This window comes from Schistocerca cancellata, chromosome 5, assembly GCF_023864275.1.
Source record: "Schistocerca cancellata isolate TAMUIC-IGC-003103 chromosome 5, iqSchCanc2.1, whole genome shotgun sequence".
NCBI lineage: Eukaryota > Metazoa > Arthropoda > Insecta > Orthoptera > Acrididae > Schistocerca > Schistocerca cancellata.
In genome coordinates this window covers 92,824,220-92,851,557 of record NC_064630.1, presented here as the reverse complement: position 1 = coordinate 92,851,557, position 27,338 = coordinate 92,824,220, and the positions used below count along the sequence as shown (strand labels likewise).

The window sequence follows — 27,338 nt, the reverse complement described above, 5'->3', positions numbered from 1 at the left end:
GATCGTAACAGGTCGATATAGCCCAGACGAAAGTGTAACGGAGAAGCTTAGGGAACGTACATGAGAGTTGCTTTCGAAAGAAGACGACTGTCCTCGCAAACCCATACTGGGTAAATTTTGAAAGAACCGATTTTCGGGGAAGACACTGCGACAGTTCTGCTGTCTTTATCGCTTATCTGGAGTTGGTATCATAAGAATAAGATAAGAGATTGGGGCGCGTATAGAGGTACACTGAAAGTCACTTCTTCCCTTTATAAAGGGCGTGGATAGGGCGTAAATTAGCTAATGTCGATACGGAATATCTTCGGGCACGCACAGGAAGTCGGTTGCTGGGTTTACATGTAGATGTTGCAGAGTGTAGCTAGTGATGTGTGGAGCAACCAGACCTGACAATAATCCAGCAGTGGATGAAAAGTGGCAGATAATGCGACATCGCCTCTCAGTTGGAAAGTAGCCCAGCAATTTATTAGACATGGAAGGCTGTCTGCCTGCCATTTAAGAAACGGACTGTCGTAGCGGGACTGCACCGCACCGCATCGGTAATTTCGCAACGCAGCATGCGAGAAAACCGCAAGATCTTATGTGGTGAGACGGCTCTGGCTATACCGGAAAATGACGCACTCTAAGCTCTTACGATTAAGCCTGAGCGGAATGTGTCATCATTGTATCCCGTTTCTTTTGATGGTTCACACATGTATCTCGAGGTCTCACTCCTACACCATGCTGCTGGAATTAATAAAGAACAAAAATGATATCGTTGAATATCGATCAGCATCAACATCGTGATATGGTAACCCATAGTTCGATTAGGAAGTTATCCTTGCTTTCTCTCTCAGATGATGGGATGGCCACTGCTGAACTTAAAATCATCTCGTGATCAAGGCGTAAAAGACGTGATCGAAGTAGCTGCGGTGATCAATGCAGTTGGCCTTCATTCCTGAGGAAGGGGTTCAAATTCTCGTCTAGTCGTTCTTGCCATTCCTGGAATTCTTAAACAGATATTTTGTTCTTTCTCGCCGGCCGGTGTGGCCGAGCGGTTCTAGGCGCTTCAGTCTGGAACCGCGCGACCGCTACGGTCGCAGGTTCGAATCCTGCCTCGGGCATGGATGTGTGTGATGTCTTTAGGTTAGTTAGGTTTAAGTAGTTCTAAGTTCTAGGGGACTGATGACCTCTGTTGTTAAGTCACATAGTGCTCAGAGCCATTTGAACCATTTTTGTTCTTTCTCAACATTCTCCGAACCAGTTCGAGTCTTCCATTCTCATTCTCTACTGCTTAAGTTAAGTGATCATTCCTTTTCATATCAGTTCTTCGTGTTACCATGGATGTTTACAGACGGGATAGGCTTCAGATATCGTAATCTGATAGACTTCTTTCTCTTGTTTAGTAGCTTCGTTGACCTATTGGTGAGGAGGGCTGTGCAATTCGTCTCTAATGACCTCGTCGTCTATGGGACGTTAAACCCTAATCTGCTTCGCCAGTTTTGACACAATTCTACATGGCCTTTGTTGGATCCGGAGCTACATTATTCATTTTTCAGAGGAAAATAATCCACCAAACAGCTACAAATTTTTTCTCCGAATTTTATTTTTAGCCAGTTTCGGAAATGCTAAATGCTGTATGATGCCCTAGTATGACCACATACCACACACAAGAGAACCACCGTTAAGCTCTCGGACCTTTTCACATTTTGTGGTGAGCGCGCAATCACGATCGCATCATACAGCATTGTGAATGGAAATAAACTTTCCAAAACCGGTTCACAAATAAAAGAAGGGAAAAAACTGAGCCGGTGGATGTGGCCGAGCGGTTCTAGGCGCTTCAGTGCGGAACCGCGCTGCTGCTACGGTCGCAGGTACGAGTCCTGCCTTGGGCACGGATGTGTGTGATGTCATCACGTTAGTTAGGTTTAAGTAGTTGTAAGTCTAGGGGACTGATGACTCAAATGTTAAGTCCCATAGTGCTTGGAGCCTTTTGAATTTTTTTTTAAAAAACTGAAATTATTTGGTAGACACTCTCTTCCTCTACAGAACCGTCTCAGTCCTTATACTGTCATCAGTGGACGATACAATGGAACAGATTAAAGCGCCCTATAATTGATTAAAAGTGTGTGCTTCACGGAAGACGTACCAGGTTCCTTCCTTTCCGCGGTCAATGCTGGTAGCGACTGAGCAGTCAAGTGTGGAGTCCCAGTCCGAAGCACTGTTTTAATACACCCGTAGAAAGCTAAAATATAACTTGGAGCCCCCTAATGTCCGTGGAGCGTTCGCCAAACCATTGACATATAACTGGAGAGCAATGAAGAGGTGCCTTCCCTTGCTGAGAGTACAGGTCTCCTACGGTGTACTGCAAGCGTATCAGAGCCCAGTATCGTTCGATGGCGTTAGACGTATCAGGGGCCCCATATCATCCCGTGTACATATCAACCAATCAACCACACAAAAATACCCCCACGACCTCACTGTACCATGCCCTGCTGGCCAAGCTTTTCAAGCTGCTTCCGTTACACTCGTATCCTACAGTCCAAATGTGCTAACCTGCTGCCGCGCGAGGTAGCCGCGCTGTCTGAGGCGTCTTGCCACGGTTCGCGCAGCTCTCCCCCGTCTGAGGTTCAAGTCCTCCCTCGGGCATCGGTGTGTGTGTTGTCCTTAGCGTAAGTTAATTCATGTTAGAGTAAGTAGTGTGTAAGGCTAGGGACTGATGACCCCAGCATTTTGGTCCCATAGAACTTACCACAAATTTCCAATTTTTTGTTTTGCTAACTTGTGCCGCGCCTTATCGGCCCAAGTTGCGTTTGTCTATATTACGAGGCGTTTCTCGTACATTCGTGCTAATATCTGAGCCTCGAGACGGGACGTGAGCAGAGATACATGACTTTCCGTACCCAACAGCCAGAGGGCGTTTCTGAGTGGTGCAGCTGTCATTAATGGTTGTTGTTGGTGGCGGTGACCAACATTATTGGTCAGTGATTTGCTATACTGTGACCCGTTAATCCGTTATTACAGTCGACATCGACTCCTATCACAAACACGACAGTTTGATCATAACACATAATTTACGGACAGCACCTGAGGCTATTCTGCACGCCAGGGCCGGTCTCCGGGGAAGGAGATTTTTTCCAGCCCCGACATAGTGGGTCAGCCTCTCCCCCTAATTGGCCTAAATGGGTTATGGCTGGGGCCTACATTGTTGGCGTAAATGTTCGTTACCTCCCATAAAGGCCGGTATCTTCTAACACACGTTGGGTGGAAACTTCTGAAGGTCTTGGCACGATACAGCACCTTACAGAAGCGCTGTTAGTGAGAGCAGAAAATGGCCACCGAAAATGCCTACATTCTGCTCATGATTCTGTTTAGGCGGAAGGACAAAATGTTAAATAATACCGTGGAACGGTTTGGAGCTCGCGGAATCGGAGACTCGGAAAACAGCCCCGTTGGACGAGGTTGGGTTTTTCAAGCATTTAACGTACGTCGATAGTTAGTGATACTTTGTGAGCAACGAAGTTGCTTTTCAAATACGCAAAGACTGCAAGAAGCGGAAGTGCGTTTTTTAAATTGTTTTTTCCATTTGGTGACACGTGCAAGTACTCGATGAAAAGAGGCATCTTATCAAAGCGAAGTAGCTACCTGGACGATGGTGTATTAGTGAACGAGACGGACTTAATGAGATTTAATAGAAGCCAATAAATCGAATTTGTTTCCGTGGAAATTTGAGTGTCTTGTTTTTCAGAGACTGTTTTTCTCCTTATGGACTTATTCCTGTTTTGCTATGTGAATATCGACGGAAGCTGTTAATATCCAATTGGCGCAGGAACTGCAAGCGGTGTAGATGTACCAGTCCAGTGCTTGGATCTCAGAATCTTTCTGAACATAGTTGGATTCCTATAGGAGTCTAATTGGAGTAGTGAGAAGTTTAATTCTGTCTCGTGGCTCAAAGCGAGAATGGCGATCCTCATCGGTCAGTGCACGTCTATGCGCGGATCCAATATGCTTCAAAACGCTCCGCGCGAAAATGCGATTTTTCAGGAGGTTGTATCTCGGCTTCTGTTGGTCACAGAGGTTAAAGGCCTAGTGTTCCGGATAGCCCTTGGCCTAGCGACCCGTTTGTATACTCAGCGGAAGAACAGACGTGCAGTACCTATCCTAAAGTACAGGATCAAAATTTAAAAGCTATATACTACCTCCAGCCCAGCGTCCGCAGTTCTTGGTCTTGCAGCTAGCGTTGCTGTCTCTGGATCACGGGTTCGGGATTTTCTCTGTCCGGGGACTGGGTGTTTGTGTTTTCCTCATCATTATCATCATTCGTGACAGTGGCTACATTGGCCTGTGTAAAAATTGGGACTTCGTAGGGCGCTGATGATCCCCCAGTTAAGCGCCCCACAAACCAAACATCATCGTCTAGCTCAGTCAAATTGATCAAATCGGTTGGTTCTTTTACATTAGTGGTGCTTTAGATGGTTTATAATCATTTGGTCTGTTCCTGAGAAAACCCCAATAAACCATAATTTTTGTGTTCCAAAAGTCCGAATTGTGGGGATGGCCTCTTCTATAGTTTCTGTTCATGGCGAATCGTTGAAATTTTTACCATCTGTTCTTCAGGTAATGTTATCGGGTAACTTCGAAACATTTTTGATATTATTTTCCGTTACCGAGACCCATAGCTTCAAAGTTACTGTACTAATGCAGAAGCCCGCAAAAACCGAGTTCTAGGCATCTTCGCACCATGGGCCGCAATGATCGAAAATGGTCAAATTTTAACTGTACATTCGCCGTTTTCCTCTTTTTGAAAATCCTTACGTGCCATGAAGATACATCCGAAAAGCCATGCAGTTTGGGTACGGAAAGAAACAGTTCTGTAATTTCTGTTCTTGGTAAATCGTTGAAATTTTTGCTATATGCTGTTAAGATGATATTCTGGGGGGATGTTGAGATTTTTTTTCCCTATCATTATCCGTTACCTATATACAGAGGTTCGAAGTTACCGTACTTGTGCATCTAACATCGTGTGAGCGTAAATACAGTTTTAACTGACGTAGTGAACACATCGCAAAGGTTCTGGGGTAATGTGAAGGGTTCTGAGGTCACCAAACTATTTTTCTAGTCGCCATTTTTTATCGATAAAACTTTATGGCACACTTTCCTTGTATGATGGGCACTTCATGCCTATGCAGGCTGTCTTGACCTAGAAATTATTTAATGGTGCCACCTGACGGCGGAAGCATCTTACAAAATATTATTATGTCATACGAAATTCTTTTTAGTTGCAAACGAACAGAGTGGTGACATGAATGATATCTGGCTGCCCCTTGAAATTAACCATGCCATATCCGTTAATAAATATGCCGACTCCACATAAGTGGAACAAAGGCACAAGAAGAAGAAGAAGAAGCAGTAAGTCGCTTTTCCCGACGTCGAGGAACATCGGGGCGGGACGAAAGGAGCATTTCATGCTGGCAGCCATTTCCCTCAATCGAGGAACTCGTGGTACACCCTTGACGCGGCGGGACGTGTTAAGTCCAGAGGCCGCACGACCTCGGTGACTGGGTATCCCAAACCAGGAAGTCATTATGTGGATGATCAAAATTCTCAAGCTGCTCACCGTATTCCAGGAATGCTGAGATGGCACTTTATAAAATGACTTTTATCTTAATAATATGAACATTTATTTATGTGTTTGGGGAGAGAGAGAGATATATTGATTTTTGATTGAGATTTTTACTGTAAGTCGTAACTGGTACCTGAATTTTGGTTGCTGCCTCCTAAATCATCAGCTTCTGCACCAGTTGGTGCCGTATTACAATTTGGAGGAAGTTATCGTTCTTTAAGGTTTCAAATACGACTCAGTTACTTGCCGTATTGCGGATAGCTTTGAGCCCAAGTCTTCGTAGCTTTTCATACCTAAGGGACCACTGTTGTAAGTAAATAAGATCAAACAGCAATCTGCTTTTCGTGAGAAAAGGAGATTGCTTGGCACACAAAGTTCCTTCAAACTACACGTCCTGCTACATCAAAATTAGTCAGTGGAGTTCAGCACAATACTATTGTACAAGAACATAATCCAATTACTGTAATTAAGAAATTATGAGAGGTTGTTACTTATTGAATGAAAACTATAGAGAATGCATTTCTTTTCCTGTATTTTAGTGAACTTTGTACACTTACTATTCTGTCGATTGATAGACGGCGACGACAATGAAGTTCACCTCCTCTTCCAAAAACAAGATATTTCTATTCTTCACTTCCATAAAATTTGTATACATAAATACTTGGCAACGCTTCCACATACTTTACTCGTTTTTATCACTAAAACATTAATTTTCATTAAATGAAACAATACGTTCTGAACGACGGCCTAGCAACACGTCCTCTTTCCACAAGATAAAGATTAACCGTCCTCTTTTTTTAATAAATAAATTCTTTTTTTTAGAGTCCATACTTAAAGATTCACAACTACTGTGGTTGTGGGGATTGCGCGCTATAGAGTTTCTTGCTGTCCAGCTGCGCTTCACTTCACTTCAAGTACTTTTTGAATCACATTTACATTTACGGTATTTACATATATCAGTGAGCTTCTCAGAATAAAATCAGGTGCAAATTAATTTTAAAAAAAGCAGTGAGGCACACATAACATTACAGTTTAGAAGTCGATTACATTTTCGCAACCGATATACCATTCAAAATTGACCAGATGTGAGGTGGCCACACTGTTGTAGGTCGCATATGACATGTATCAAAATAAACGTCTTGGAATGGACAAGCTTTCAAACGGTTCAAATGGCTCCGAGCACTATGGGACTTAACATACTGAAGTCATCAGGCCCCTAGAACTTAGAACTACTTGAACCTAACTAACCTAGGGACATCACACACATGCATGATCGAGACAGGATTCGAACTTGCGACCGTAGCGTTCGCGTGGTTCCAGACTGAAGTGCCTAGAACCGCTCGGCCACACCGGCCGGCGACAAGCTTTCAGTTGTGTGATCCGCAGCGTAGCTCAGTGTTGGCACTTCAAGAGTCAAGTTACTGTGCCGTTCGTTGCTTCATGCATTAGGAATGTATCTACGAGCACATGTGAGAGGAACCGGGCTTTGTTTCAGCAGTCGGCGGGCTGCTGTTGCATCAGCGCACGATTTGCATGCGCCTCTCTTACGAAGCTGAGTCTGCCCCGAACGCTTTCCGAGGTCACAGCGCGTCCCCATTTCCACTCCCCAGCAGGTTCCCGTCTGCCGCAGCCGTGTCATCGTCGTTTTACAATTTGTTGCCTTCTTTCACATCCTGTCTGCAAACGCCATCACTACAGCTTTCGCGTAGACCCTCAGTAGCTACTGTCAGGAAAAGAGCTTCTTGTTTTTGACATTTAGAGTAAGAAAAAAGGTCGTCATCTAGGTCAGTCTCTGCTGTCTTCCGTTAACGCTGAAATTAGAAATGACAAACATAATAGCAGGAACACGCTTCTCACCTTGCTTCCAGCTTCTACAAATGGGAAATGAACAACCTGCTTTGTGATGTCATAAAAACTGGTAGCAGCATTCTTTGTCCCAGAAAGTGCTGTTTCCTTTTTCAGCACGTTTTCCACATCTTTGCTGTAGTGTTTGGCTATTATAAATATCATGCGAAGACTAGCTATCGTTAAATTGGACGAATTTCAGAGAATATGAAGACAGACGTCTGTGCCGTTCGACTAAGTTTCGTTCATTCATGGTTCTGGGCGTTTTCTGTTTGTTCCGTAACGAATGGCTCTGAGCACTAAGGGACTTAACATCTGAGGTCATCAGTCCCCTAGAACTTAGAAGTATTTAAACCTAACTAACCTAAGGACATCACACACATACATGCCCGAGGCAGGATTTGAACCTGCGACCGAAGCGGTCGCGCGGTTCCAGACTGAAGCGCCTAGAACCGCACGGCCACACCGGCCGTGACGGTCACGCATGGCTCCAAGAGTGAGATTAGTAAATTCTGGTAATGTTTTGTAGCGTAAATAGACCCTCCTATGATTCCATTATTGTTTTCCTTTATCGTAGTAGCTGTGTTGCAGTGGTCTTCAGTCCGAAGAATGGTTTTATGCGGCCTTTCATGGAAGTCTAAACTGTGCAAGACTTTTCATCTCTGTGTTAACTACTGCAGCTCACATGAATTTGAATCTGCTTACCACAGTCAAGCATTGGTCTCCTCCCACAACTTTCGTCCATTACCAAACTGACTTTTCGTTGTTTCCTCCTGATGTGTCCTATCAACCGATCTCTGTGATAAACTTCTTTCCTCTCTAATTCTGTTCAGTACCCCTTCACTGGATATCCGTTTGCCAGTCTGATCTCCAACATTGTTTTCTAGAACCACATGTCAAATGATTCTGTTTTCTTCTTGTTCGAACTGTTTATCGTCTACGATTTACTTCCGTATAAAGCTGCACTTCAAACAAATTTCGTAAAGACTTTCTGCGATTTAATTTTATATTTGATGTTAATAAATTTCTCTTTTTCAGAAACGCTTTTATTCCTACTACCAGACCATTTCACGATGGGCATTCGATAAGTAACACAACACATTTCTTTTATGAAAGCAGGTTGGGTTTATTCAGGATTCCAATACAACATATTATTCTCCAATCTTTTGGCTGCAAAACCCCATTTTTCAACATAATCGCCGTTCAATGTGACGACCTTACGCCACCCAGCTGGGAGGGTCCCCACGCCCGCATGGTACCGCTCTACTGGTCGACGTCAGAGCCAACATCTTGCTCCACCGATAACCTCCCCAGCATCCACGTACTGCTTTACACCAAGTTCAGCCTTCATTTGGCCAAAGAAATGGAAGTCGGAAGGTGCAAGATGGTTCAAATGGCTCTGAGCACTATGGGACTTAACTTCTGAGGCCAACAGTCCCCTAGAACTAATAACTACTTAAACCTAACTAACCTAAGGACATCACACACATCCATGCCCGAGGCAGGATTCGAACCTGCGACCGTAGCAGCAGTGCGGTCCCGGACTGAAGCGCCTAGAACCGCTCGGCCACAGCGGCCGGCAAGGTGCAAGATCCGGACTGTAGGATGAATGAGGAAGAACAGTCCAATGAAATTTTGTGAGCTTCTCTCGGGTACACGGACTTATGTGAGGTCTTGCTTTGTCATGGGTTGCCGTTTCGTCTCCGGTTCGACGTAATGAACGCATGTTTCCTTGCCTGTGACGAATTTTCGACCAAAAATCGTCACGGCCAGTCTCGTAACACGCGAGCAACAAATTGTCGTTTGTTGCTCTTTATGGTCTTCCGTTAGGCGTCGAGCAACGCAGCGGACACACACACCTTTGAGTACCCCAACTGCTGGACGAACGTGCCGGCACTACCGACAGAGGAGTCTAGTTAACCAGGAAGTGTTTGACTGTGACGCCTCGAATGGGAGTGCCCGCACGTTCCAACACTGCAGGAGTCACAGCTGTGTGCAGCCGGCCGACGCGCGGGAAATTGGATAGGTTTGCACAGCCTTCTTGCCGTGGTGGCAGAAGCCTCTCTGAGCGACTTACTGTGCTTTTGTTCACTACCAGGATTCCGTAGACATTCTGCAGGTGCTTATAAATATTTGCGATGCTCCGGCTTTCCACCAAAAGAAACTCAATCAGAGGTCTCTGCCTGGAATGCACCTCCGTTACAGACCCCATTTTGAAGAACACGTATAGCGTCACCACCTATCGGGAGTTCATGAAACTATAGAGGCTGAAACTGGAATATCCTAAGGTGTTCCACAACAAATTACACTCTTTTCCAATCGAAATTGGCCGAGAAAAATAATGTGTTTCATTAATTATTGAACGCCCCTCGTAAATATTATCTAAACAATGTCTCTGAGCACTATCGGACTTGACTTCTGAGGTCATCAGTCCCCTAGAAATTAGAACTACTTAAACCTAACTAACCTAAGGACATCACACACTTCCATGCCCGAGGCAGGATTTGAACCTGCCACCGTAGCGGTCGCGCTGTTCCAGACCGTAGCGCCTAGAACCGCTCGGCCACCCCGGTCGGCAAATATTCTCTACTTCAGCCATCAGCAGCTATTTTGCTGCCGGAATAGCAAAACTCATTGTTACTTTGAGAGTCTCGTTTTTAATCTAATTCACTAACTATCAACTGACCTAATTCAGCTACACTTCATTAGCCTTGTTTTATTTTTGTTAATTGTCATCGTATAAGCTTTTTCAAAGACTCTATCCATTTCGTTCAACTGACCTAATTCCTTTGTCATGTCTGACAGAATTACAATGACTTCGGGTAGTTTCAAATTTTTTATTCTTCTCCTTGAACTTTAATTCCCTTCCCAAGTTACTCCTAGGTCCCGTCACTGCTTGCTCAGTCTACACAGTGAACAACTTCGACGATAGTCTACTCAGTTCCTTCTTAACTTCTACCAACTTTACATCATTTGGTTTTTATAAATACAGTCTGGTTGCAGATAATTTTTTCGCTCTCTATAGTTTATCTCAACTATCTTCAGAATTTGAGAACGTGTATTCCAGTCAACATTATCGGAAAATCTCTCTAAACCTATGCAAGTTCTATGTGTATCGGTTTATGAAATCTTTAATGGTGGTAGAAAAATGCGAATATGTATCTGTGATAGTTTGCTGTGATGTGTATGTGCCATCGGCGATTCAGTTTAAGCAATGATTACTGATTCGAAGTTATAAAGAAGGGCTGTCTCAGGTGCTGTGATTAATAGTCATAAAATGTTGTAGGTATGTTTTGAATTGTCCGAGAGAAACAGTTTCTTTATATCTGTGGTGTGGGTATACGAATTCTGAAGTTGGGGCATAATACAGAGTATGTCAGGCATTAACAAGTGTCTGGAATCGTCAACTGTAGACAACAGTTAAGCCAGCCTTTATTTTTTTGTGTAAGGCGATATGGTTTCACAGGTTGGGGACAGTATACAAATATAAATATTGACACTAGGAGCCAAAATGAAAATCATATAGAAGAAATGCTGCCGAAGTGTATGGTACGTGAGTTATAATATTATACTTATGTAGCTCAATTTATAGTTTTAATTTTAAATTTATTGTGATGGTTATCTCTTGTTTCAGTCTCGTTTATATGTGAATGGTTTTCAGTGTCCGTATTGTGAAATGTCGTAGATGTATCCTCTACCTGCAGTTTGTACCGCTGCGAGAACAATGGACCCAGGAACGAATGTGCTAATCATTCACTACCTTAATAACATGTCAATCTCAGACGTCAAAGCGATGACTTGCAGTCCCAGAGAACAATTACTTGAAATGTGAAGGAGATTTGATCCTCGGGACAAAACTACAGCTAATGTTAGACCAATGAATTAAGCTGGAAGTAATTTAATACACAATGAAGAGGGAGAACAGCTGTGATTGTATTACAAAGTACGAACTCTTTCGCTCCACTTGCTTAATGTGTATGCTACTTTAAGAGCCTGTAAACGCTTTTTGACATAATTGTCTTTCGGTAAAGAACTGGAAATTTGCTGATGCAGTTTTGATAAGTAACACAATACAGAAATGAACCGTTTGAACGTGAAATAAGTTTGAAGATAGGATCACTTTAATATCTCGGGGACGCGGGAACTCACTCAGCGGAGACGATGAACTTACCTCTGTGCATTACAGGAGCTCGTGGCGTGGGTTGGGTAGTGTTTGAAGTGCTCTTCGTGGGGTCCTCTTTTTCGTTACGAAAGACGTGCTCTTTAAAGTCGGAAGTGCGGCGAGTCCGTGCAGCACCATAGGCAACCCTTCTGGTTACTGAAGTATCTATTTCTCGGAGCCATTGTTGTGGTCGGACAAAAATGGTATGTGATGTCATCATGATTACAATAAGCACTGACGACCGCGCCCTCTTCAAAGTTCAATTGAAGCATGAGACCTGAAGGTGATCCGATCTTCAGACTTACTTTATAGCCAAAGGATCATTCGCGGACGTGTGTCCTTGTAAGAACTGTATCTACTAATCCCTCTACGCCCCAAGAAGCCTTTAACAAAGAAATGGTTCAAATGGCTCTGAGCACTATGGGACTTAACTTCTAAGGTCATCAGTCCCCTAGAACTTACAACTACTTAAACCTAACTAACCTAAGGACATCACACACATCCATGCCCGAAGCAGGATTCGAACCTGCGACCGTAGCGGTCACGCGGTCCCAGACTGTAGCGACTAGAACCGCTCGGCCGGCGAGCCTTACACAGGAATTGTGAAAACATACTATAAAGGGTTCGTGATGGCTATTGTTATTAAACTAATAACCGAAAAGCACTGAGTTGATAGAAGGCAAATATTGCCATTTGAACTTTTAGAAAATACGACACTCACGTCCACGGAATAATTTTCTATGCGGGACTTGCCGCCGTAATCGTCACCATCATTTGTTTCAGACGATCCATGGTTTTGTTTCTGTTTCTGTTAAACACAGGAATGAAGACCCACAGAACATTACCAGTTATTCGCATGTTAGACGTAGTTAATGTAACTACCTCGTAACGCCCACGGAGAGATTGGAGAGACCATAATCGGCTGTTACTGAAATGCGGTGATTGCGTGCTCATTCCGACAAATTACTTGGCAGGTAATTGACAAAAAGAGAGAAACAGAACTAACGCGGGTAAATGAGATTACATCAAATAATAACTGCCGCCTTGTTTACAAGATAAACGCTAAAATATTATTAGGCTCGTTATAATTCGATAAGGGAAAACAATAAATTGTCTCAGACTGTGATTAAATAGTCTTCATTTTATTATACTGTCATCTATTTCGACGGTTCTAGCCTCATTAACGGATCTACCAGACACATACACATCGAATGGGCGTCCGATATATGTATCCCAGGAAAGTGTGTTACGGAGATCGACTGCCCTTCAGTAACGCACACTGTCAAACGAGGGATCCACAGCCACAGCTGGCTGCAGAATTGATTCTGATGTAAGACTGCTCTATCATAGTGAAATATGAAGACTTTATGAGGCCCGATAAGGGCTGTTGATATCTTCATTGACAAATATGTAATGTTCTAGAGATATCAAATATCTTCAACAAATTATACGACCACATACCTAAAGCGGTCACGATAGCTGTGTGTGATGCTATCCTGCACTATTAACAGACACATACAGATCTAACGGTTGCAGCTAAGAAGTCCGACATTGTTGTACGTCGGCTAGATAAAAGGTCACGCTTTTCTATCGATGTATCGGCCCCTTGCGATGGGAAAATTGATGATATGGAGGACCAGAAGAAATTGAAATGCAGCAAGCTCCAACCTGAGGTTTATCAGTATGTAGTTCAGCGATTTTTGAAAAAAAAAAAAAAGAAGTCTGTTGTAGTTTAGAATTCAAATTTCTGGTTGCGAAGATGAAAAAATCCACTGATTCTCATGGAGCGATGCGTATGAATCATTAATTGAGCAACTAAGTGAAGTGGATGTAATGTAGAAAGTGTGTTCGGTAGGGGAAGAGAGCCTAAACTAGGCGATCGAGGAACCTGTTATCAACTACACCGAGGCGCTAAAATGCGTCGATGTGTTATCAGAGTATGCAGAATAAAATCTGACTGTGCCGACTTTCTTTGCGCTCTCTCAAGTGAGAACCGTTGTCAGGGAAAAAGTAAACGAAACACAGAAACGGAAAAATTTTCGAAAGTGGACTGAAAGCAAATGATACGACATACAGTCTTTTCAAGCGCAGTTTTGAGAAGTTGTCTGTTTCTGGCGAGTAACGTATGAGCAATGCAGTGGGCTTTCAAATGTAACTTGCAGCATGTTTTGAAAGTACAGTATCGTGTATCGTGTATTAAACCGGAGACCTAGAAACGACAGAGGCTATGTTCCACCGTAGCCCTCAGCAGTTCACAACCCCACAACAGGCCAGCAGTCCACCCACCCCACCGGCGCCCCACACCGAACCCAGCGCTATTGTGCGGTTCGGCCCCTCAATCACTGCCAGTTTCACGAGAATTCATACGTGGTGATTCCCCATACCATGACACCAAGAGTAACACCGTAGTGCCCCTGCAAAATATTGGAAGAATGGAACCTCTCCACCTCCTGCCATGCGCGCACCGAGCGAGGTGGCGCAGTGGTTACCACACTGCAGTCGCATTCGGGAGGACGACGGTTCGAACCCGCTTCCGGCAATCCTGATTTAGGTTTTCCGTGAATTCCCTAGCTCGCTTCAGGCAAATGCCGCTATGGTTTCTGTGAAAGTGTACGGCTGACTTCCTTCCCCATGCTTCCCTAATCACATGAGACCGACGACATCATTGTTTGGCCCCATTCCCTGAAATCAACCAACCAGCCAACCAACCTGATCTCCGTGGATGTCAATGTCAATAAAATTCACCAACAGCCGTGTAAATTAAGATATTCTTTTATCTTATTGTGAAAGCTACCAGCTTCAGTATTTCATTATGCCAGCTCCAGGCCGCATACGCATCTATCCACGCCTGAAGATGGCGTCATGAAATGCTGAAACTGGGAGCCTTCACAATAAAATAAAGTAATATCTTAAGTTACACGGCTGTTGATGAATTTTATTGACATTGATGATTACTTAACCAGCCGTTGTCCACTGTCCATGATGGACCAGTAGAGACTGGTTTCCGTAGCGTCTGTAATTGGTAGTTGATGGTTGCAAACACATCATCGCTGTTACAGTAATCTACGGAAACCATTTCATAGGTGTCCCCGGTCGCAGGTTTGAATCCTGCCTCGGGCATGGATGTGTGTGATGTCCTTAGGTTAGTTAGGTTTAAGTAGTTCTAATCTCTAGGAGACTGATGACCTCAGACGTTGGTTCCCATAGTGCTCAGAGCCATTTGTACCATAGGTGTCCACGGAAACCAGTTCATAGATGTTGACCATTCATGGGATCGTGTATACGACTTGTGTTAACCCCCTAGCGTCAGTTACGGTCTGAAGATGATGTACTGAGTCACCAAAACTGGTAGCTAAACAGTAAGTAACATCGAAAGGACGGCTTCACGTGTTCCATTTTATTACACAGAATGTTTTCGATTCCCACCTCAGAAAAAAACTAAACAAGAAAACTGGAGCCAAGTAGTCAGAAATTCGAAGACAACAGCTTCCTGATCGAATGAAAAATTAATGGGAAAAGTGAAAGTTTATTTAGAAGTAATAGAACCCAGTACGTTGTCCTCGATGGTGAGTGTTCATCAGAGGTGAGGGTATCATCTGGAGTGCCCCAGGGAAGTGTGGTAGGTCCGCTGTTGTTTTCTATCTACGTAAATGATCTTTTGGATAGGGTGGATAGCAATGTGCGGCTGTTTGCTGATGATGCTGTGGTGTACGGCAAGGTGTCGTCGTTGAGTGACTGTAGGAGGATACAAGGTGACTTGGACAGGATTTGCTATTGGTGTAAAGAATGGCAGCTAACTATAAATTTAGATAAATGTAAATTAATGCAGATGAATAGGAAAAAGAATCCTGTAATGTTTGAATACTCCATTACTAGTGTAGTGCTTGACACAGCCACGATTAAATATTTGGGCGTAACATTGCAGAGCGATATGAAGTGGGACAGGCATGTAATGGCAGTTGTGGGGAAGGCGGATAGTCGTCTTCGGTTCATTGGTAGAATTTTGGGAAGATGTGGTTCATCTGTAAAGGACTTATAAAACACTAATACGACCTATTCTCGAGTACTGCTCGAGCGTTTGGGATCCCTATCAGATCGGATTGAGGGAGCAGATAAAAGCAATTCAGAGGCGGGCTGCTAGATTTGTTACTGGTAGGTTTGATCATCACGCGAGTGTTACGGAAATGCTTGAGGAACTCGGGTGGGAGTCTCTAGAGAAAAGAAGGCGTTCTTTTCGTGAATCGCTACTGAGGAAATTTAGAGATCCAGCATTTGAGGCTGACTGCAGTACAATTTTACTGCCGCCAACTTACATTTCGCGGAAAGACCACAAAGATAAGATAAGAGAGATTAGGGCTCGTACAGAGGCATATAGGCAGTCATTTTTCCCTCGTTGTGTTTGGGAGTGGAACAGGGAGAGAAGATGCTAGTTGTGGTACGAGGTACCCTACGCCACGCACCGTACGGTGGATTGCGGAGTATGTATGTAGATGTAGATGAAGTTGTTGTTTACGTGGCCCACGGAAGACCCAAAACCCGTACAAAAATCGGGAAGCTGGCAGTAACAGTATGTCTTTGTTGTGTATCGCCGCCCCGTTATGGATAAAATGTTTCGACTTTTGGGCTGATTGGGAAGGGGGCCTGGTGCGGGCGGTGCAGCGCGGCGCGGCTCACCAGTAGGCGTCGGACATCTGGAAGAGGCCGTGGTCGAGGCTGCCGCCGCTGAGCCTGCCCACGGCGGACGTGTTGAAGAGCGACTCGAAGCGCGCGATGCACACCCAGGTGGGCACCTGGGCCGCGGGCAGGCCGTGCCGGTAGCGCAGCTCCTGCGCCAGCTCGCAGCGCTCGAACGTCTTGGCGCGCGCCAGCGCCAGCCACGCGCCGGCCGCCAGCGCCGTCGAAATCAGCGCCGGCAGCGTCAGAGTCTGAGGAGGTCGTCGCATCGCGTCGGAGGATGCTGGGAGACTGGTGTGGCGAGCGCGGCGCCGGGCCCAGCGAGCGGCCGCCGCAGGTGGGGGCGCCGTGGGAAGACGCGCCAGCCGCCGCGGGAGCGGTGGGGGAGGGAGCCGCGGGCGGCTACCGGCAATCGGCACTCCTCGCCGACGCCAAACTGGGCAAAGTCCGCCCGCGCACGGCTCGGCTGAATCACGAGCCCCTAAACAAACAATGTCCAATAACCACTCTGGCCGAATGCCCTTGTCTGTCTCTTTCCCAGTCTCGTACCAGGTCCACTGATTTCAGGATTCGGGACATTTCTTTTACACTACTGGCCATTAAAATTGCTACACCGAGGAGAAATGCAGATGATAAACGGGTATTCATTGGACAAATGTATTATCGTAGAACTGAAGTGATTACATTTTCACGCAATTTGTGTGCATAGATCCTGAGAAATCAGTACCCAGAACAACCACCTCTGGCCGTAATAACGGCCTTGATACGCCTGGGCATTGAGTCCGACAGAGATTGGATTGCGTGTACAGCTACAGCTGCCCATGCAGCTTCAACACGATACCACAGTTCATCAAGAGTACTGCATGGCGTATTGTGACGAGCCAGTTGCTCGGCCACCATTGACCAGACGTTTTCAATTGGTGAGACATCTGGAGAATGTGCTCGCCAGGGCAGCAGTCGAACATTTTCTGTATCCAGAAAACCTGCAACATGCGGTCGTGCATTATCCTGGTGAAATGTAGCGTTTCGCAGGGATCGAATGAATGGTAGAGCCACGGGTCGTAACACTTCTGAAATGTAACGTCCACTGTTCAAAGTGCCGTCAATGCGAACAAGAGGTGACAGAGACGTGTAACCAATGGCACCCCATATCATCACGCCGGGTGATACGCCAGTATGGCGATGACGAATACACGCTTCCAATGTGCTTTCACCGCGATGTCGCCAAACACGGATGATTCCATCATGATGCTGTAAACAGAACCTGGATTCATCCGAAAAAATGACGTTTTGCCATTCGTGCACCCAGGTTCGTCGTTGAGTACACCATCGCAGGGAGCTCCTGTCTGTGATGCAGCGTCATGGGTAATCCCAGCCGTAGTCTCCGAGCTGATAGTCCATGCTGCTGCAAACGTCGTCGAACTGTTCGTGCAGATGGTTGTTGTCTTGCAAACGTCCCCATCTGTTGACTCAGGTATCGAGACGTACCTGCACGATCCGTTACAGCCATGCGAATAAGATGCCTGTCATCTCAACTGCTAGTGATACGAGGCCGTCGGGATCCGACACGGCGTTCCGTATTACCCTCCTGAACCCACCTCTTCCATATTCTGCTAACAGTCATTGGATCTCGACCAACGCGAGCAGCAATGTCGCGATACGATCATCGGAATCGCGATAGGCTACAATCCGACCTTTATCAAAGTCAGAAACGTGATGCTACGCATTTCTCATCCTTACATGAGGCATCACAACAACGTTTCACCAGGCAACACCGGTCAAGTGCTGTTTGAGTATGAGAAATCGACTGGGAACTTTCCTCATGTCAGCACGTTGTAGGTGTCGCCACCGGCGCCAACCTTGTGTGAATGCTCTGAAAAGCTAGTCATTTTCATATCACAGTATCTTCTTCCTGTCGGTTAAATTTCGCGTCTGTAGCACGTCATCTTCGTGGTGTAGCAATTTCAATGGCCAGTAGTGTACTTTAATTCGGTGGCCGAATGTCCTTGTTGTTGCCACCGCCGACGGTTTACCGAAGGGAATTATCGTGTACGCCATCTGTCTGTGAATTTTATACTCTTCGTATTTTAACTTTTTGTGTGTCGTGTTGCAAAATCCCACGGCGTGTGGTTGTGTAATCGTACCAAAATGATGGTAATGCATAGACTCCGTGTCAGACCGCTTAATACCCGTTGTAAAATTTTATCTGCACAACGGAATCACTATCTCAGATATGAACGTTGGGAAATTGCTATGAATCCGTATTGGATGACTATTTTTACTCAATCATCAGATAATAATAATAATAATAATTAACTCAAGAATACTACAAGTTACTTCGAACGAAATACAAATGAAATTAAACTGATGGTTTATTACATTGAAAGCAATGACAGCAACAGACTCAGTGATATGAATATTGGAAAAAGTGATTGCAATAAAGCAATGAAGCAATTGGGGGACGACTTTCATATCCAAGCTGCATATTCAATTACTGATACGAATACAAGCCACCAAACGTTTGAGTTACTCCAGTGGTTGATTGAATAATAAATTACGTGTGGGTATCCGAAAGAAAGCAGGAATAACATTGCCGTGGGCGGAGCTTGCGCAGTACGCATTTCTACCTCTAGGCGTGTATAAAAATGGTTCAAATGGCTCTGAGCACTATGGGACTTAACATCTGAGGTCATCAGTCCCCTAGAACTTAGAACTACTTAAACCTAACTGACTTATGGACTTCACACACATCCGTGCCCGAGGCAGGACTCGAACCTGCGACCGTAGCGGTCGCGCGGTTCCAGACTGAAGCGCCTAGAACCGCTCGGGCACTCCGGCCGACTAGGCGTGTATAACGCAACTCATTGCCAGTCCTGTGCCGCCTGTATTGTCGACCTGGTCTGTTCTGTCCGTCTGCAGTGATTGTTTCTCGTAGCGCTGTATTGTTCTTGTTTCGTTTTCTTTAATGACAAGTTTAAATGAACAACGTGCGGCTGTGAAGTTTTCTTTTCTACTCGGCAAAAATGCTGCTGAAACTGTTTTTAATGTTGAAAACAGCTTACCAAGATGACGCTGCGGGAAAAACTCATGACAAATCTTGTTCTGAACGTTCATCAAATGCTTGAAAATATTGGAAAAATTCGAGGGCTAGTGGTCACAGAGCGTCAAATCTTTTATATGGAAGTTTTAAGGAAACTGTGCAACAGTTTAGTCAAAAAAAGATGTGATTTGTGGCAGACAGGAGACTGGTTCTTCCATCACGACAATGCACCTGCACACATAGCCATCTCTAATAGATAGTTTTTGGCTAAAAATGGCATGGTTCCTTTGCCCCATGCACCTTACTGTCTGACCTAGCTCCGTGTGACTTTTTCTTATTTCCACACATGGAAAGGGGCCTGAAAGGAAACCGATTTGACAGCACTGAAGAAGTCAAGAAAAAAACGAGGGTGGAGCTGTCAGCCATTTCTAAAGATGACTACAAAAAATGTTTAGAACCGTGAAAGCACTGGTGGGACAAATATATTAGTTGTAATGGAGAGTATTTTGAAGGGTATAAGGCTGTTTTGTAAACACTTTGTAAATATACAGCTTTTAAAAAAAATCGGTTGTTTATGGGTACCCCTCGTAAAATGATGCTATCACTGGAACCGGGATTAGCAGTGCTGTGGCAACGGTATGTCCCCTTTGCAAACGCCCACCTATCGCCGGTGCTCATGCATGCTCTCACTAGTCTGCTGTCTGACGTCAGTAGGCGACGGGCGAGTCAGAGCGTTGTTTACATACTTCCGAATTTCTGGAAGCCTACCGAAGTGACGGGAGTCCCACGAGGCATCTCCTCCCACCGTCTTTGCCCAGACATTCAGAGACTTGTGATTTCTCGCCATAAATGTTGAGACTACCGCCCGCATCCTTCTACAGAGCCCAACCGTGCCGAATTCCGCGAACACCGTCTTAGCTTGATTGGCAGGCGAGTTCCGTGAGCCCTCTCAGGTGGCTCCTTGACACGCGGAAGCCGGGACAAAGCCTCTGAATGCCGTGTGGTCTTTCAAATGGCTCTGAGCACTATGGGACTCAACATCTTAGGTCATAAGTCCCCTAGAACTTAGAACTACTTAAACCTAACTAACCTAAGGACATCACACACACCCATGCCCGAGGCAGGATTCGAACCTGCGACCTTAGCAGTCCCGCGGTTCCGGACTGCAGCGCCAGAACCGCTAGACCACCGCGGCCGGCCCGTGTGGTCTCCCCCGTCGCTTGCTGTCAGCTGAGTGCGAACTGAGCTGTTCTCAAGCATTCTTAGAATGGAACTGAAAATCACTGCAGTTTCATAAAATACGTTCCACAGCTTCAAATAACGTCATGAGACTTCTAGCGTGATGAAGCGTAAGTGCCCAGCCTATCGCCAGTCGTAACAAGGGACAGATGAATGTAGCATATAAATGGAAGGAGGCAAGCCAGACGGCTTCTAACCTTCGAGTGTTTTCTGAGGGGAGTTTGAGGATTAGCACTCTACAACACTTGCACGATGGCTGGTCAGTCAGTGTACGAGACCAGCGATCGACCATCTGCTGCTGTATCAGAACCGGGTCCGGCACTGCTCTCTAGCGATGGAATAAAACAGTTAATTAAAACCGATACCACTATTTGAATTCCAAGGAACCTGTATTTTTTGTTATTTGTTTGGTCTAGGTTATAACAGGCTTTTCTAAAAATTTTTCTAATAACTGGTAATAAACCGGCTTATCAAGCTGCTAAAACATTTGGTTTTTAAATAAAACTTTTTTAAAAAGCGAGTAATTTTTATTCGTAAGATTTCCATTGCTTTCAAATATTGCGAAAAACTGTCATTGTTGTTTTAATATATTATTCATAAAAAATCGGTTTCACCAAGATCGCTTGTAAATTTTTTTAGTGATTGCTGGTTCGACAGATCTGTGCACTGGAGTAACTAAAACGTTTGGTGGGTTGCATTCGTATCAGTGATTGAATGTGCAGCTAGGATACGGCAGTCGTCCTCCCAATTGATTCATACTTCTACTGCAATAATTTTTTCTAATATTTGTGTCATAGATTCTGTTGCTTTTAATTAAATAAAACATCAATAAATTTCTTAAACTTCCGTATCCGATGATGACAACACACGTAAATAAACTTATTGAACTTTCAGATCCGATGATGGCAGTAGAGATCTGTCGAAACGGCTACTGAATAAAAATATTTATAAGCGATCTTGGCGGATCTGATTTTATAAGAACAATATAACGATTCTGATTGCCCCCAACAGTTGACACAATTTCAAAGGTTCTTAGCTATTTTAATAACAACGACGACAGTTAGGAACTAGCAACAAAGACGTGACATAGCACTGCGGTGACAATGACGTACCTATCGCTTGGCCTTTTAGACAGTAGATGTGTACGTGCAATATGCAGGAATGGCCCCCCAACTAGTTACACTGGTCATCCAGAACATTATCACCACCGCCCTACTATCTATATAAATCCGTCCAGGAGATAGCAGTGTCACATGGCGAGGAATCTTTGCTAGTCAGACACACGCACGTTGAATGTACTACCAGTGAGAGGGGTGTCCGTGTGTAGAATGGAGAAGGCGCGCGATTTGTCTGTTTGACTGAGGGCACACTGTGGTTGCCCGGAAACTGCACTACGTGTCGGGTGTTCGAAGAGTGCTATGGCGAATTTCTCCAGCACGTGGCGAAACCAAGGTGAAACCACGTCCAGATGTCGTGGAGTTGGGCAGCCACCCCTCATTACAGATGTCGGGCGTCGTAGGCGGCGAACTGTGGCGGAAGTAACGTCAGACTTAAATGCTGGGCAGAGTACTAGGGTGTATGAACACACAGATTGGCCTAACGATGGGCCTCCGCATCCGACGACCCACGCATATGCCAATTTTAACGCTGCAACATCAGCAGCTACGACTGAAAAGGGCACGTGACCATCGGCAGTGGACGTTGGCGCAGTGGCAGAGCGCTGCGTGGTCTGATGAATCCCGATACCTTCTCCGTCATGTCGGTGAGAGGGTGCGAATACGTCCTCTTCCAGGGGAACAGCTTCTTGACACCTGTATTGGGGGACGGAGACAAGCTGGCAGCGGCTGCATTATGCTCTGGGGAGATTTCACATGGGCATCCATGCATCCAGTGGAACTCGTGCAAGGCACCACGTGGCTAAGGAGTATCGCACACTGGTTGCAGGCCACATACGAGGTGCATTCAAGTTCCAAGGCCTCCGATTTTTTTTCTCCGGACTGGAAAGAGATAGAAACATGCGCATTGTTTTAAAATGAGGCCGCGTTCATTGTCAATACGTCCCAGAGATGGCAGCACCGTACGGCAGATGGAATTTTACCGCCAGCGGCGAGAATGAGAACTGTTTTAAATACTTAAAATGGCGACGTTTTCCTTACTTGAACAGCGTGCAATCATTCGTTTTCTGAATTTGCGTGGTGTGAAACCAATTGAAATTCATCGACAGTTGTAGGAGACGTTGTGGTGATGGAGTTATGGATGTGTCGAAAGTGCGTTCGTGGGTGCGACAGTTTAATGAAGGCAGAACATCGTGTGACAACAAACCGAAACAACCTCGGGCTCGCACAAGCCGGTCTGACGACATGAACGAGAAACTGGAGAGAATTGTTCTGGGGGATCGCCGAATGACTGTTGAACAGATCGCCTCCAGAGTTGGCATTTCTGTGGGTTCTGTGCACACAATCCTGCATGACGACCTGAAAATGCGAAAAGTGTCATCCAGGTGGGTGCCACGAATGCTGACGGACGACCACATGGCTGCCCGTGTGGCATGTTGCCAAGCAATGTTGACGCGCGACGACAGCATGAATGGGACTTTCTTTTCGTCGGTTGTGACAATGGATGAGACGTGGATGCCATTTTTGAATCCAGAAACAAAGCGCCAGTCAGCTCAATGGAAGCACACAGATTCACCGCCACCAAAAAAATTTCGGGTAACCACCAGTGCTGAAAAAATGATGGTGTCCATGTTCTGGGACAGCGAGGGCGTAATCCTTACCCATTGCGTTCCAAAGGGCACTACGGTAACAGGTGCATCCTACGAAAATGTTTTGAAGAACAAATTCCTTCCTGCACTGCAACAAAAACGTCCGGGAAGGGCTGCGCGTGTGCTGTTTCACCAAGACAACGCACCCGCACATCGAGCTAACGTTACGCAACAGTTTCTTCGTGATAACAACTTTGAAGTGATTCCTCGTGCTCCCTACTCACCTGCCCTGGCTGCTAGTGACTTTTGGCTTTTTACAACAATGAAAGACACTCTCCGTGGCCGCACATTCATCAGCCGTGCTGCTATTACCTCAGCGATTTTCCAGTGGTCAAAACAGACTCCTAAAGAAGCCTTCGCCGCTGCCATGGAATCATGGCGTCAGCGTTGTGAAAAATGTGTACGTCTGCAGGGCGATTACGTCGAGAAGTAACGCCAGTTTCATCGATTTCGGGTGAGTAGTTAATTAGAAAAAAAATCAGAGGCCTTAGAACTTGAATGCACCTCGTACACCTCTTCATGACGATCATGTTTCCCGACGGCAGTGGGATTTTTCAACAAGATATTCCGCCATGACACAATGTCAGGAGTATGATGGGGTGGTTCGAGGAACACAGTGACGAGTTCCAGTTGATGTTCCGGCCCCACAACACGCCAGATCTGAATGTGATGGAACACGTCTGGGATGTGATCGAACTTGGCGTCAGAGCTCATCATTACGGGAATTAGGCGACTTGCACGTGCAGAGGTGGTGCCAATTCCCTCCAGCGACCTACCAAGGCCTCATTGCTTCCGTGACACGACGTGTCGCCGCTGTTATCCGTGCCAAAGGTGTGCATACCTGCTATTAGGTACGTGGTCGTAGGCTGATCAGTGTGGTTCAAATGGCTCTGAGCACTATGGAACTTAACTTCTGAGGTCATCAGTCCCCTAGAACTTACAACTACTTATACCTAACTAACCTAAGGACATCACACACATCCATGCCCGAGGCAGGATTCGAACCTGCGACCATAGCGGTCGCGCGGTTCCAGACTGTAGCGCCTAGAACCACTCGGCCACCACGACCGGCTGATCAGTGTGTATAGTAATTTCTCACTGTCTTCCTCGGACATCGGTTGTATTGTAAAATGTATCCATGGCTAGTTTGGAAGCATTTTAGGAAGCGCGTTAGAAACGAAGTTCAATGCTCTATTTTCTATGAAAATTTAAAAACAGGAGGAGGCACAACAAACTTACGACATCTTGTAAAGAGAAAAGACCCACAGTGTTCCTTGGGAGAGAAGGTAAATTTGATTGATATACATGTAGTTTTATTGACATGCTATAAGTTTGGGATGATAACGGAAGTATTAATTTTGCGGTTGCTTCAGGGCGAATGATTGATGCCATCCAAAAGTGATGATGCAGGAAAATCAACTAGTGACCTGTCGCTTTCTCCGTCGCCGCGCCCATCTCCTTCACCTTGGTCGTCTTTACTGGAGACAATGAAACGGATTTCAGCTACAGTCTCCACACATGTCGATCGAGATCTCCTACTCCTTGACTATTATTAGAATTATTAAATCTGTGTTCAGGGTCTACGTTTATTACTTGGAAATAGTATAAAAAAACCGAAAGTCAGTTATTTCAGAAACAGATTATTCTGGAGCGGCTGCAACAGTCAGGTTAAACTAGAGACGGAAAAAAACAAGAGTAACCGGAAGCAGCTTTTTTCCCGAGGATAACTGCTGTTCCAACTCCTTCCCTTCTCGCTTCTCGCAAGCTCACTCTCTGCGCGTTATAGTATATGAACAGGTCTCTGTCCAAAAGCAAAATACTGGTAAATAACATTTAAGAAAGGCAGCAGCTTTAGGCTTTTGATCAGATAGTGTAATTCACTTGCTACTGTCCTGTTTGCGGAAAGTACTTGTGGTCCAGGAGGCTGTGCCATGACTACTTTTTGGCGTATTTATGATAAGTCAAAACCTATCTACGCAATTTTACAACAATTAAGCAACTATAGGTGTTCTTCAGTAACACATTATCATCTCTAACACGGTGTAGGAAAGCTTTTGGGTAACGATGATGGAGGTGGACAGCGATCACGCATTCTTCTCTCTAAAGTAGAGCACAAAGGCGCAATAAAATAGAGATCTTCCGGCTGTGGTGGTCAAGGTAGACACGACAGTTCATCCTCGTCCTCACAAAACCAGCCCCAAAAGATGCGAACTATGTTAACAGAGCCCTGTCGTCTTGAAACACACTATTGGGGAACAAACATTGTACTGTGAGGTGGACGTGGTCAGCCAAAGTGGTCACATAATTCTTAGCAGTAATGTGACCTTTCAGTGTAATTGTGGGGTTCATGGGTTACCATCACATGGCTTCCCAAATCATGACTGAACTCTCGCCATGTTTCACTCTTGGGACGTAATCTCTAACAGAAGTTGAAAACAGCGTGAACCAAGACTTATCCGACCTAATGACTTTCTTCCATTGCTGCGTAGTTCAGGTTTTATGGCTTCGGCTGTTACGGGCATTTGTATCACTGATTAGTGAGTCTGGAATTCCAGTTCGCGCCGTAATTGCCTGCTTATTGACCTCCATTCGTGTTGTTTTGGTGCTGACAGATTCGCTGGAGCGGCTTTCAGCTCTGTAGTGACTTTTGCAGCTGTCGTCGTCTTGCTTTTCGTCACAATACACACATTTGTCCGCGTTGTGAATTAGCGGATGATGTTTTCCCCTTTTCCCTGTATGCGGTATAAATCTTCCATATTGTGCCTCACGAAATATCAAACACTCCTGATAACTTGCATAAAACGTTCTCGATTTACTTGCCACGTCAAATTCGGATAAAATCCCAAGCTTTCGATGATTGCCTCCACCGTCATCGTCAGGGGCTTATCATCGAAAGCTTGAGGTTTTACTCCAATTCGACGCCGCAAGAAAACCGAGAACTTTTTATGCAAGCCACTTCGGCTACATTGGCTGTGGAAGCACCGCCCATATGAACAGCAGCAATTTATCGACGTCCTATTCACTTAGCTCCGACATAATACTGTGACAACTACACAGAACGCTGTTCCGACCACGACTGACACTTTCAACTTATTGTGGACACTGAACATGTGTCATTCGTGGTCACATACAGCAGCGCCATCTGCAGGCTTGGCTGTCACCAGCATTTATGTTGCAGCATGCATTTCTCGTGGTGTTTACGTATTCTGTCCAAACCCCGTAGTATGAGCGTAGGAGATGCAGCCTTGTACCAACGCGTAAACAAGGCAATGCTGTGGCAGTCAGAAAACCAACAGAGCCTTAATTAATAAACATCCACAGTCACAGTGAAACAAGAAATCCATAAGCTAGTAGCATTACCAGTAGAGTTACATCACTCACAGACGTGGCACCAACCTAACCGGTCAGCACAGATGAGTCACATACGGACTCGTGCAAATCATTTCGGGAAATCAGTCCAGAAAATGATAAAAAAACGGAAGATTACACATTGAAGTCTTGTCGACGGCGAGGTAATTAGAGACAGAGCACAAATTCGGTTTGGGAGAAGTTTGTGGAGGGAAATCGGTGTAGGGTTATTCGATGTGTGCTTCCATCAGTATGATTAAGAGGGAATTGAGCAAACCTGCGTTTGAATGCCTTACTCCTTCCTAAGGCGAATCCAGTGTCTTAGCTACGGCAACAGTTCGCTCGTTTGCGACTAATTTTTGCCTGTAAGATTGCATCATCCTTCTAGAGGCACTGAAATTTGTAGTGTGCTTTCAGTACATTTTAAAATATTTTGCTCTTTTGCAATAGTCAGTTTTTTATGCAGCATTCTTCTGTGGAAACTCATCACTAAGAAAGTAAGGTTTGACTATACCAAAGCGAACAGAGAGAGTAATATATCGTGTTCACTAACAATCATTTTGGAGGCGTCTCTTCACGGAGTTAGCCATTATAGCTGGACACTTACGTCCAAGCTACAACACTAGAAGAAACAATACCGTTTGTTAATCATTACTGAAGTTAT

At 45.1% G+C, this 27,338-nt stretch overlaps 1 protein-coding gene across 1 annotated transcript in view; it reads right to left on the bottom strand.

Annotated features, from left to right (window-relative positions):
* Positions 1–27,338, bottom strand: part of LOC126188381 (uncharacterized) — a 90,076-nt gene that overhangs the window by 13,333 nt on the left and 49,405 nt on the right. The window contains exon 3 of the mRNA XM_049929980.1: positions 16,284–16,764. Within this exon, the coding sequence (XP_049785937.1) occupies positions 16,284–16,764 (481 nt within the window). The remainder of the gene's footprint in view (positions 1–16,283; positions 16,765–27,338) is intronic.